At 44.1% G+C, this 13,049-nt stretch overlaps 1 protein-coding gene across 8 annotated transcripts in view; it reads right to left on the bottom strand.

The window, feature by feature from the left end:
• Positions 1-13,049, bottom strand: part of PRDM10 (PR/SET domain 10) — an 80,474-nt gene that overhangs the window by 27,210 nt on the left and 40,215 nt on the right. For all 8 annotated transcript variants that reach the window (XM_083588366.1, XM_083588364.1, XM_083588367.1 and 5 more), the window contains 7 exons: positions 12,492-12,729; positions 10,871-11,112; positions 9,254-9,457; positions 6,556-6,628; positions 5,205-5,322; positions 3,824-3,953; positions 3,170-3,394 (listed from right to left, as the gene is read on the bottom strand). In XM_083588366.1, the coding sequence (XP_083444492.1) occupies positions 3,170-3,394; positions 3,824-3,953; positions 5,205-5,322; positions 6,556-6,628; positions 9,254-9,457; positions 10,871-11,112; positions 12,492-12,729 (1,230 nt within the window). The remainder of the gene's footprint in view (positions 1-3,169; positions 3,395-3,823; positions 3,954-5,204; positions 5,323-6,555; positions 6,629-9,253; positions 9,458-10,870; positions 11,113-12,491; positions 12,730-13,049) is intronic.

Here is a 13,049-nt window from a genome sequence, read left to right as displayed (position 1 = left end):
TCACAATGGCGGCGCTTGACTTGTAAACAAGAGATAAGGTTACAGATAGGTAGCCGTGTTGGTCTGCCATAGTCAAAACAAAAAAATTTTTTTTCTTCCAGTAGCACCTTAAAGACCAACTAAGATAAGGTGTAAGTGTGGTGTCTGACATAAGCATAATAAAAGTTAATTTGGGGGCAAAACTAAATTTGGGGGCGCTGGGCGGATCTTTGCACCCCGGCGGCACATATGCTAAAGACTGCGCTGGGTCTACTCTAGGTAAAGGTTAGCCGAATGCAACCCCATAGGGCCCCAAGAGAAGTGTTTTCCTAGAATGGGGCCTTTCAGAACTAAGGAGCAGGTGGCTGCTGTTGTTTTTCTGTGCCTCTGCTGTGTCCCATAGGTATGTCTGTAATTTCATCCCGAAGAGCCTTGGCAGGGTACAGCAGCACTCTCCCCTCCTGAAGTTTCCAGCAAAAGGTATTCAGAAGCATACATACAATGGAGGAAGAATTTGTCCGTCAGGGTTGGTGGACCTTGCTAGCCTTCTCCTCCATTAATTTGTCTAATCCTCTTATAACACCACCCAAGTTGGTACCCATCACAACATCTTGTGGGAGCAAATTCCATAGTTTAGACTATGCACTGCGTGGATAATGCTTTCTTTTGTCTGCCCTGAATCTTCTAACATGAATGACGAGGAAGCATGGCCAGGATTCAGCAAGAAGACAGCGAGATGTGGCATACCAAAACTGCCAAGGAAAAAACTCAGCAGAGAGGCTCAAGCAAATGAGCCTCAACTAACACAGCAGAAGATGGAAACTGCAGACAGCAAAGTGTAATCATGGTGCAATGCGAAATACACAAGCAGACTACAGATGCCTATATAATATAGTCCTCCAAAATGTTTTCACATAAATGATGCATTTAAAAACGACACCAGGCCTTGAATACTCAGATACTTCTCACAACATTCCATTAGAGATTCTAACCCAATGCATTTGAAGGTGAAGTCAAAAGATTTTCAGGGAATGTTGATAAACAGTTGATAAACTTGCTATGCAAAAAAAGCAAGTGATTTTTAAAAATACACTTTAGTATGCGAGAAAGCTTCTTGTAAAACAAATTATATTTTAAAAAGCTATTTGATATGCATTGCTATTTCTGTATTGGGGGAGGTGAATGTTCTTCAGCCAATAAGGAAGCATTGCCAAGGTGTACTCTTAACATGCCAACTTGCATGTGGAGCAAGTTCTTTGATGGTGTTGAATTCACCCCGGTGCAATTAACTTAGATCTTGCTCAATCTCTTTCTTTAAGGCATCCACACACTTTTTGAAAAAGAAAGAAAAGCCAGCCCTCTGAAGCTACAAGCAAACGAAAGCTCAACCTGTTTGCAGCTGTTTCTTTTTGCTACCAAAATCTTACGCACAGAAAGAAGGATGGGGAAAGAAGTATTTAAGCTACACAAACTGATCTTCCAACTGAACAGTTTGGAGGTTTACTTGTCTGAATAATTTCCCTCTTAAACTTGACAGAAGAGTAGCACACAGCTGCCAGAAAGCATGGGCTCAGAGTATTTGTTTTTGGTATACAGAGTTCTCAATGCAGGCTTTAATATCGCAAAGGTCTGCAGCCCCCCGCAAAAGAACTTTATCATTAAATGAAATCTTTGCCTTCGAAGGAAAAATGGATATGGGCCAAGGTCATGGTGCCTCTTTGCCAATGTCTTCCAACAGCAAGAGCACAGCGACACAGACACAGATGGTGCTGCGAGCAGCCTGCTAGTCCACCCCACTTCATGCAGCAGATTGGAATACGTCTGCCTGCCAGACTGGATGCACTAGATTCCCAGGAAGGACTAGCTGAGCATCATGAATCTAATCAACTTCAATTGCTGCCCAGTTCCTCCTAGCATCAGGAGAGGCACCGAGCAATTTATGTGAAGTTTGTCTTTGCAGCGGCAGTGGGATGTGCTCAGCCTGAAATGTCACGCAAGAAGTTTAGAGATTGACACCAATTTAAGGTAAAAAGGTCAGCAGTAACCAGCAGGCAAATCAAGCATCCGCAAAGAGGCAACCATCTCTTAGCGCGAAGTCTGTCTTCTTTTTATGAGCGATGAGATGTTCTCTGCCTGAAATGTCGGGTGTAGGAAGTTTAGAAGCTGACACCAATTTTGGGTAAAAGGTCAGCAGTAACTAAGAGGCAAATCAAACCTCGAGTGGAAAATGGCAAATGAGGGGCTGTGCATACTTTACAGCAAACCACCCTTCCCCAATTTTGAACAAAGGACACTAATTCTATACCCCATATAAATTAAGTATGAATATTAAATATGTATGTCTTATCTGGCAAAAGTTACTGTTTAGAAGACACAGATTTTCATACAATTTGGAGCAGGAGAGCAAGAGAAGGCAAATAATGACAGGAACAGGGAGGAAAGGTATGGTAAATAAACCAACATAGATAGCTATGGAAGTTATCTGGGGCACTGAAACTCCAGCCACTGACTGCTAGGTCTATCAGTTGCTACCTTCTGGTGTCTGAGTCTCTGCCCCAAAATGGCTAAAGCTCTTTGTTTTACAACGTGAAATCTGAGGTTCTCGGGGCATCAGTTTTTCCACAAAATCCTGGACTCCACACTTACAAATAAGGCTACCAATTATTCTTACTAGCCCTGCTTCTGAGCCTTAGAGCAGGGGTAGTCAATATGGTGCCCTACAGATGTTGTCGGACTACAACTCCCATCAGCCCCAGCCAGAATGGCCATGGTGTTTATTAGATTGCAAGCCTGCAGGAAGGGACTGTCTGGTTTTAACAGACTGTATGTATGCCGTTCTGGGAAACTTTTTTGGCTGAAGAATGGTGTACAAATGATCTAAATAAATAAATCATCAGCACAGATGATGAGAGCTGAAGTCCAGCAACATCTGGAGCACAGCACATTGGCAACCCTTTCTTTAAGAGATTAGCCTGACATGCATTAATTAAGGAGACAAAACCTTTTAAGCCTGGAAATATAATTATGGGGTGGGGTGTGGGGGTCATTGCCGGCTTAATTTCTGCATATCAGTCTGCTGTCTAAAGGGGTTCAAACAGAGCCAGTAAAAATGGTGATGACCTTAACAGTAAACCCACAGACACGCAGGGAGCACACACAGCCCCAGCCAGCTGCTGAGTTCTTCGCTTACCCGGATACGCTTAGCTCTCCGCATGTCGTCTGCTGTCATTGTGCTCTGGGTAGCCACCACAGTCTGTTCATGCGGCTGGAGCTGTAAAGGGTGGCTCTCGGGCTGCTGATCCAAGGATGATGGCGTCTCTTGTGGCACCGGTGTTTGTTCCTGTTGGTCCAATCCATTCAGCGTGGCTTGCCCAGCCTCATCAAACTGCCCCTTGCTGGAGAAATGCAGCAAGTCCTGAAATTGCAAATCAAATGGATGGTGGTCATATCGCTGCCCGCCGTATTATGGTACAGCAATGACGGTTAGGCTATGCTGGTTTTGCAGAACTACCAGAAAAAGAAGGGGCATTTTTTTTATTTTATTTATTAAATTTGTATACTGCGTGACAATTCAAGATAGTCCTCCTTGTTCTGCTAATTTTTTGCAGCACAGAATTTACCAATGGGCAAATGCTGCTGAGGATATTTCTGATGCAACTTAACATCCCTTGTATGTGTTCAGCACTGGAAATTCATTGCTGACAGAAGCTACTGAGATACCCCTTCCCAGGCTAGTTCTGAGTCAACTTTATATGGACTGGGGGAATGATCAGGAAAGCAGTTAAGCAAACTCATGCTCCCAATTTCATTGGAAACTCCTTTGCCTGCTGCTACCAAACGATACCTGTGTCCCTTCCGCACATTTTCCTCCATTTTCACTTGTTACTTCTAAGCGCATAAATTTAGGAGGGCGACCCGGTCGCCTGCCTGGTCCAAATCTTCGTTTTCCTCGCCCACGACCTCTGCCTCTTGCTCTGCAAAATATATAGGAAACTGAGTTAGAGAGGGGAGCGATCTGTATTCCTAAGTCTCATGGGTCCAGTCAATTTAGCAAAAGACTTTCAGACTTCTATCAGGTGCCAAAGACACATATTTCTGTGGTGAAACATGGGAACAGGCTGTACAATGAGGCTTCCAGAAATGAACAGCCAGAGGCTTCCAGGTAGCAGGCCACAAAGGCAATAACCCTCCCTTCTTGTTTGCCCTCAGCATCTGGTATCCAGGGACATGCCCTGGAACATAGTCCAGATCACTGTTGTAAACATGAACATGTCAGTTTAGATCATGGGTGAGCAACCTGCAGCCCCAGGGTCACATCCTCATTTAATGTGGCCCCAAATATCTCCTGAAATTGCCCCATTCTTCCATTCCATCAAAGGGTTGTATCCAATTTGGCTTTACTCAGAGTAGTCCCACTGGAATGAATGTGCCTAACTTAGCCATGTTCATTTATTTCAAGGGGGCTACTCTGAATATGACCAGCACTGGAGGCAACTGGAGGCTATACAGTCGTACCTCAAAAGTCGAACGGAATCCGTTCTGGAAGTCTATTCGACTTCCAAAATGTTCGAAAACCAAAGTGGAGCTTCCTGCAGCCAATAAGAAGTCGTGGAAGCCCCGTTGAACATTCGGCTTCCAAAAGAACGTTCGAAAGCCGGAACACTCACTTCTGGGTTTCGATCGTTTGGGACATGGGTCGACTTATGAAACCCTAGAATGATCCCTGAGCACATCCTCTATCTCCCGCTATGCAGCATGGGAGATTCCAGAGGTGAGCGGCAACCTACTAGCCTCCCAGTCCCAAATGGACCTTGGGCAAAGGGGAGAGGCCTGAAAGAAGGAAACAAATACAATAGCACTCCTGCAGTCAAGGAGGGCACACACTCCATGTGGACATTAAAGGCCATTCTGCCGTTTAGTTAACTGGTTGGGGTCCTGACCTTTTGAACTTCTGCAATACATAAATGTGCCCCACTCGCTTCTACGTGGCACAAGAGCAATCCAGCCCATTACTGGAGAAAGGGGCTCTCACCTTTGAGCTCAGGAGATTGTGGCACACAACCCTCAGGAGAAAATAGTCTCTGTACATTCTTCTTAGGAAATCAAACTCTCTCTCTCTCTCTCTCTCTCTCTCTCTCTCTCTCTCTCTCTCTGTGCTTTCAAACAAGAACCTGCAGGGAACAACTCAGCTTTGAAAAGCTGAGCTTCTGCACACTTATAAATACCTGCTGAAGAAATCCAGCTTTTCATCATGGGAGTTCAGGTGCTGCTGGAGCTGCTCTGAGCTCATGAACCGTCGGTTGCACTCATAACATGGCCAGTTTTTTTCTTGCTCTCGGAGAACTGCATTTTCAAGTTAGACCAATCGATAAGGAAAACTTCAGACGCCACCAAGCTTTACAGATTTCTACCAAAGACTCCCCCCTCCATCCTCTGTACTTTCAGGGGGCCACAGAGATCAGAATGACTAAGGAATATGCTCTACACACCTTTTGCTCATAGTCTGTCTTTTATTCCCGTCTAAACATGGGTTAGGCACACAGAAGGACAGAGAAGATTATAAGAAGACAGGGAATACTACATCTACATTCCCTCTTGTTCTTACACCTTACAGAAGTGCTCAGCTGTTCTGTAGTTTACCTACTGGAAAAAGCCTTTCTGGCTGTTGCTGTAACTTAAATTCTGCACTCCAAATAAATTATTCACTCCTACAACATTTATTTTGCATAAACTCACTCAGTTTGAATATTTTACTCTGAATTCAATGGTGGTTTGGGGGTTGTTGTTTTTTGCGTAACATGGGATTTTTGGCCAGGAGAGGACAGGAATTAAATGTATAAGACTACCAAGGACAGTAGGAATGGGAATGGATGGGAGGACATGCCTGGAATGAAAGAAGGAAAGTTAGGAAATCAAGGAGGGTCTTTGCTCCTGTCTATTGGAGCTTTGGAAAATAATAGCAGCCAATTGAATATGGTTACTGCACATATTGCTTAAAATATACATGAACTGCATAGATTGAACCCAGGATCAGCACATTTTCAAACCTATCTCAATCATGAGAACTAGATGCTTGAATTTTTGTTTTAAAGTAAGTGCAAATTCTGCACCATAGTGAATCACAGACAGTGAAGAGCTCAGTCTGTCGATCAGACTAGATTTCTGAGGTTTCGTTTTCATCAATCTTTCCATGAAGCAACTAGAACTTACATTTGTTTTCAAGCTCCTTTTTTGCATAAGGACTCGATCTGATAGTGTCTGTGCACCATCCATCACAGTGATGCGAACGAAAAGGGGGATTTTGTGGGTTACTTCAATTGCAGGCCGTGTTTGCCAACAGCAGCTATTACCATGTGCATCAATAAAAGGCAGCCTCTTTTAATGTGTACCACTAATTATGTAGAAGCATATTTAACAACAAACAAAATTTGGCAATGCAGCCTTAACCTAGATCCAATTATTATTTGAGTCTATCTGGAGCTAGGCATGCAGAATTCCACCTGCTAGTGCTAATTCAGTGCTGCAATATACCCTATGATTTAAACAATCAACTGGAAAAGTAAAGGAGATAAATACCTTTCCTTTCCTCTTCGGATACATCATGGATTTTCTGATTGACAAATTCAGCATATGAAGCAGCATACCACACCTGCAGCAAATTCACATGGGATTAATTAGAATTTTCACTGGAGAATCTAAAAAATTAACTGCTTGTCTATTGCAGCTATATCCTGCCCTTCCACCAAGGAACTGAGGGCAGCATACACAGAGGCCATCTTGTCTGAGAGATAGTGGCCTCTCAGCATTGCTAAGAAAGCTTCTTGGGTGAGCAGTGACTCCAAGCCTTGTCATCCTGGTCCAAGTCTGACACTCAGTTCACTAAGGTAAAGGACCCCTGGACAGTTAAGTCCAGTCAAAGGTGATTATGGGGTGTGGCACTCATCTCGCTTTACAGGCCGAGGGAGCCGGTGTCTGTCTGCAGACAGCTTTCCGGGTCCTGTGGCCAGCATGACTAAACCGCTTCTGGCACATGAAATACTGTGATGAGTGCCAGAAGGCACGGAAATGCCGTTTACCTTCCCGCCACAGCGGTACCTATTTATCTACTTGTGCTGGCATGCTTTCGAACTGCTAGGTTGGCAGGAGGTGGGACAGAGCAATGGGAGCTCACCCTTTGCGGGGATTCGAACCGCCAACCTTCCGATCAACAAGCCCAAGAGACCACAGTACCACCCGTGTCCCACCTCAATTCACTACAACACATCTGGGCAGACGGTGGAATAGGATCTACTGGTAGATCTGCAAAGATTTCAGACTCCCGATTGTTTAACAATGACAACAACAAAATGATTCCACCCACCCCTGCTGCCCAAATTATACAGCTGAAATAAAATGAAAAGCTGGGATGAGGGTAAGCAAGAGTAATATTTTTGTGTAGAAGGACTGCGAGTTCAATTCTGGTACTCAAAGAAAATCCACAGGCTCAAGATTATATAATTCCAAATATGCTGTTTGCACTAGGCTCCAGTGAGTGGATCTTGGGGAGTTCTAGTAGCAAACAAAGTCTACCCACTACACCACACTGGCTCTCACTTGAATCAGCTAGCATTTTATTATTCATTTTATACATGGGTGACACTGACATGAAAGAGAAAGAGATAAATTCAAGTACACATGTCTTTAGTAGCTCCAAAAGTGATTTATTTATTTTTTTGTACAAGTGTCAAGAGGCCTTTTAAGTGTGCTGAGCCATGAATATTCTGAAGAGGCTGTTACTATAGCAATTTATTTCATCTTATTGCACAGACAGTGAGGCTGAGTGGTTCGACTCAACCACAAATCCTTCTTCACTGATTGTCACAACAGTGAAAGTACGGCAGGAGGGGCAAGCACTTTCCAAAATGCCGTAAGTTATACTGTGGAGAGGAAGGGGGAAGAATACATGACTCTCTTTTGTGTCTTGGATTACATCTTTCATGTGTTCTCCAGTAAAACCATTAAAAACAGTTGGAAACAATAAAACAGTACTAACTGTAATTCTAGCGGCTGCGCTTGTGTAATGCATTATATGGTTCAAAACAAGATAAAGGCATGTCCAGAACACGTCCAGAAGGACAATTCAAATGAGGGGTGTGTGTGTGTGTGTGTGTGTGTGTAGTCCACAGCATCATCTCCACCATCCTGTGGACCAGGGGTGCCAACCTGAATAAAATATTGGGGGGGGGGGGAGGCAGGTAAACCCTGCCCCACATAATATGTCACATGACATGACACATGCACAATATTTGAATGGCAATTCCCATTAACTTTTGCAGGGGGGGTACAGGGCCCTCAAATATTTCATTTGGTGGCAAAGGGACCTCAGCCTCTAGGGGTTGGCTCGTATTCTGTGGACAGAGGGAAGGAGTGGGCAAGTCAAGATCCGATGCTGGATCACACACTACAGATTCCTTCTCGGTCCTGTCAAGATCTTGCACATTTCAAGGACTTGCAGGATTAAGGCACAAGGCAGAAAAGGAAGTGGAGAAGGAAAGAAACAGGAAAAGCCCAGATGGCGGCACTCATCTTTTGACTGCCCTCCAGATCTCAAGCTGTAAGCTTAATATAAAAAGCTATTCTCCCAACTGTTCCAAGTTCCACTTGATTTGTTTTAAGCATGGGATAAAAATAACTTTGTGGTGATTGGAATCACAAGCAGAAAAGTCAGATTATCACACGCACAGGCCAAACTGGAGGTACACTGATTGAAGTAAATGGTGCCTCATTAGTTGAGAAAAGCCAATCCCATTCATGGGCAGGCAGGGGAAAGTGCCACAAAGGGGGAAAGGGAGAGAGAATTAAAAGTAAACCAAGATGCTTCAGTGCATACAGGAGTGCATGATATCAGGCTCATCTCAACCTCCAATTTGCTTACACATTCAAGGTGAATCAGTGGTTGGAGTGAACCAACAGTCAACAGACCCAAGCAAGATCAAGAATTCTTGACCCACATTTCCAGCATAAGTGATCAAATGGGCTGTTATTTCTGGTAGGTTCATTATCCTATAGTGATTCAATACAGACAACAAAACATGTCACCCATACACCCTGGAATGCCATGGTTGTACAGATAGGGTAGACATCTCAGAACAAGAACCATGGGAATTATGAATGAATGAATCAAGCCCTAAGGCTTTATCTCTTTGCTGAGCAGTAGGGAACCCTTCTAGCAGGTTGCGAAGCTGTGCCGTTTGACTCAGCAAAAAGAAGCTATATCATGCAGGTTGCCCCATACCTTGAGTTCCTGTTTGGGTTCCACGTTCTTAATCGTTGTGTAATAAATATGGTGGCCATACTGGTAGGCGACCAGATTCTGCTCCAGGTGATTCTGGGCTGGCCGCACAAACATCATCCAGTTGCAAAGAGCCTCGCTAGACAGTTCAAACCAGAGATCTTCCTGCAGACCCCGGTCTTTTCTGTCACCTTTGTCAAGGGACACCTAAGGCAAGATAAAATATATTATCTATAAACGTACACACACAAACAGAGGATGTCGGTGAGATGTGGCTGATGTGTCCACAATGGAAGAAATAGTTTGCATCATGAATCCAGGTAATTAGAAGAAGAAAAAAGGTTTACGGGGCAGACAGAGCATGAAGCTGCTGAAGACTGGCAGATTTGTCAGCAGCTTTTGTTAGCTTGCATCATAGTCTAGGTTGGTGAAGTCATTACAAAGAGTTATTATCTCACAGGTGAAGTTGTGTTAACCTGCAGGACTGAGTATACCTGAACCCATTTACATCTGTGGGCTTAGCATAGATTACTTTATCTCAAGTCATTTATTTCAGCTGATTGATTCAAGAATGCAATCTATGCTTTCACCTTTTTGAAGTCATCTTGCAAAACAGTCATTTTTTAAGTGCACTGGGCCTCTGCTTGTGTGAGCACACATGCATATATGTGTGTGTATCTGTCTGTCTGTCTGTCTATCTATCTATCCATCTATCCATCCATCTATCTATCCATCTATCCACACACAAATACACAATTTTGGCAAGTTAGCACATACAAATAAATAATACTAATATGTATGTGTATTTACACACACACAACACACAAACACTTTCAATGGTGCCATGACCCAAGGGATAACCATGGAAGGCCTGATGGAGGCTGCTTGACCAGTCCTCCCCAAATTTAAGTCATGGATGGGGTCAGCTGTGGTGAGGAGGCAAAAATGAATGAGAGTTGAGGTGGCCCCTAATTCTGGAAGGAGCTCATCCTGACCTGACATAAGCTTTGCAAGGTGTTTTTGAACAGCTGGAATTTGAAGCCCCTTGATTTGAAGTTTAGTCCCATCACTAACATTTGCTGTTAAATGAAACTTGAATTCTGTCTGCAGAAATCTATGCTTCCTGCTGTCACTGCGAGTCCTCCCCCTCCTGAAAATTGAAACCCAAAGAGGCTGTAGAACTCTCACTTCCAAGTACCAGAGTGATTTCAATACCTCTGTGAGTCAGTGACCCATGCATCTACATATAGACAGAAATTTATGCCCATTGTTTTCACTTTGTGTATCTCATGAAGTAGGCTCTTGTCTTCTAAAGCTCATGCCACAACAATCAGTCTTTTATTAAGCACAAGACTTATTGTTGCTCCTGATCGTTATGAGCTAGTTCTCCATAAGGAAGTGGGATTCCTGCATACTGAACGCCAAGATGCTTCTGGCACTACATGAAATGTCTTGCCTCTCCTCTATTTGCACTGCGTACTGGATGTGTATGATCACATAGTCACGTTGATCCCATATCTTGTGAGTCCCTGGAGTTCCTTCCAGGGAAATTACTATACTGCACAAAATGCGTGTCTCGAAACGTGTAGGTCGCACAGCAAATGCATGGTGCCTCTTTACCTTTAGATGGATATAGCAGTCTTTAAGCTCTGACTGCCTGACCAGGGGTCCTTCCACAGGGCCAAACTGTGTGCGCTTGGGAATGCGCCGCTTGGAAAACACTCCTCCCAGGAATCGGTCTATGTGAAGCACTAAAGGAAGGCTGGCTCTTGCTCTGGTCAGTACAGGCCGGTTTGGGATCGGGTGCAAGGGTCCATGCTTTGGGCAAACTGAGGGGTGTGCATTATTACACTCTTCACACCCTGAAAGACATAATTGGAAAGGACAGGAATACATGACACAGTCCCACATCCCATTTATATTAAGGTTACCAGATTTTTTTCAATGAATCCAGAGACACTTCTCAGCCTCAATGGGTTCTGTATGGGGACTGATTTGTAAATCTGGGGACTGTCAATGGGAAACGGGGACGTCTGGTAACCTTAATTTATATACTAGAAGCCAGAGGCACAGAACCTGGAAACTCTCAACCAAATTCTAGCAACGAAGGCCTCCACATTCAGAGTAGCTAAAGGACACCTATTGTTTGAAAGGGTTGTCCCTACTGCACAAATCCTCAACCTCATGGGCTTAGTTGGAATCATTCCATGTCCAGATCAGCTGGATCTATGGGATAGTGGAGGAAAGATTCTCCTCCTCTCCTGAGAAGCAGCAGCACTTGGCTGTTGACTTTTAATGCAGAGAGCTTTGCCCTAAAGATTCCAACAGGGAAAGGTTGTAGAAAAGCTCAGAGGAAAGTACCCCAGTCCACTTGGCTTGTTCCACTGCCTTCCACTCCCCTCTGCCCTCCACAACCCCCCTGCACAATTCAGATGAATAAATGGTTCTTGGCTCACCCACCCACTGGTACTGAGGAGGCAACTTGTGCCAGCACTAGTAGCATTGCACTAGATCCTGACTTAGGCCACTGCGAGCAGCTGACTAAGTAGACAGGATCTATTTGTAGATCTCTGGGTAATTTGTAGTAGATTGCCAAGGTTTTCTTGACTCCCAATAGTTTAACAACAGTAGCAACTAAACAACCATCCCCATCTTTATTGGGCTGCTAAAATGCAGAAAGCTAACCAGGAGTAAGTTGACTGGACTGTGAGCTCGGTTCCAGTACCGAAAATCTATTTCTAGAGTCAGAAGGTGCTCAGAAACAACTTGCCATGGGAACATTAGATGTCTCACGCCAAATCAGATCATTAGTCCACCAAGCTCAGTCTGCACTGATTGGCAGTTGTCTGCACTGATTGGCAGTGTTTCTCGGAAGGTCTCTGACATGGATCTGTGTCCAGTCCTACCTGAAGATGTCAGAAAATGAACCTGGGACTTCTGCAGATGCCCTGCCATGGAGCTATGGCCCTTCCCATATTCTCTAATTCCAAATGTTTGTCTTTGGTGCCCGGCACTGGTTGATAAGATTTCAGGGTTCAACTAAAAACAAAGTAAATCCAACAAGAGTGACCCTACTTCTCTGGCTCAGCGGTGCTAGTTTCAACACTCCCCTTGCTTCCAAGTACCAATTCCTGGAGTGCAATTCAAATGAAATGGCTTTGGGTTCATTCCCATATTGCAGTGGTAAGCCAATGAAAGGGAGAAGAGGCATAGCAAAAACAAGACACCCTTGAATGCTTACACAGGTCATTTGGGTCAAAGGGATGAGGTGGATCTGGATCCCATTCATCCATGTCGGTATCTTCTCCCTCTTCTTCCTCATCTTCCTCATCCTCGTCGTCATCGTCATCCTCATCATCCTCATCATTTTCCTCTTTCGCTTCTGTATCACTTATTGGGTTGTGCAAAGGTTCTAGAGGACCAGACTCATCCACGGCCTCCATAGGAGGCAAAACTTGGCTGTGTACTGGTATTGATACCTAGGGAGGGGAAATCAGCAAAAATGTGCTGTGATCCAGAACAGCAAACCAGAAAATAATAATGATCATATCTCAGCTAATACCAGTGGCATCTCGGGTTGTACCCCTTGATAGCCCTGCTCAGAATAGACCCAGTGAAGTCAAACTGCTTTGGGTTTTGTTTTGTTTTGTTTGTTTTTACAATCAAGCGGTGTGCTAAATTTATGAAATAAATAAATAAACAAGCTAACTTAGGTTCATTCATTTAAATAGGTCTGTTCTCAGTAGAAGTTATTTGGCGATGACTCAAGATTGGAGAAGATGAGGTATACCTAAGCATG

The sequence above is a fragment of the Podarcis filfolensis genome, assembly GCF_964270895.1.
Source record: "Podarcis filfolensis genome assembly, chromosome: 15".
NCBI lineage: Eukaryota > Metazoa > Chordata > Lepidosauria > Squamata > Lacertidae > Podarcis > Podarcis filfolensis.
Note: the sequence above shows the minus strand (reverse complement) of the source record. Positions and strands in the feature narration are given on the sequence as shown.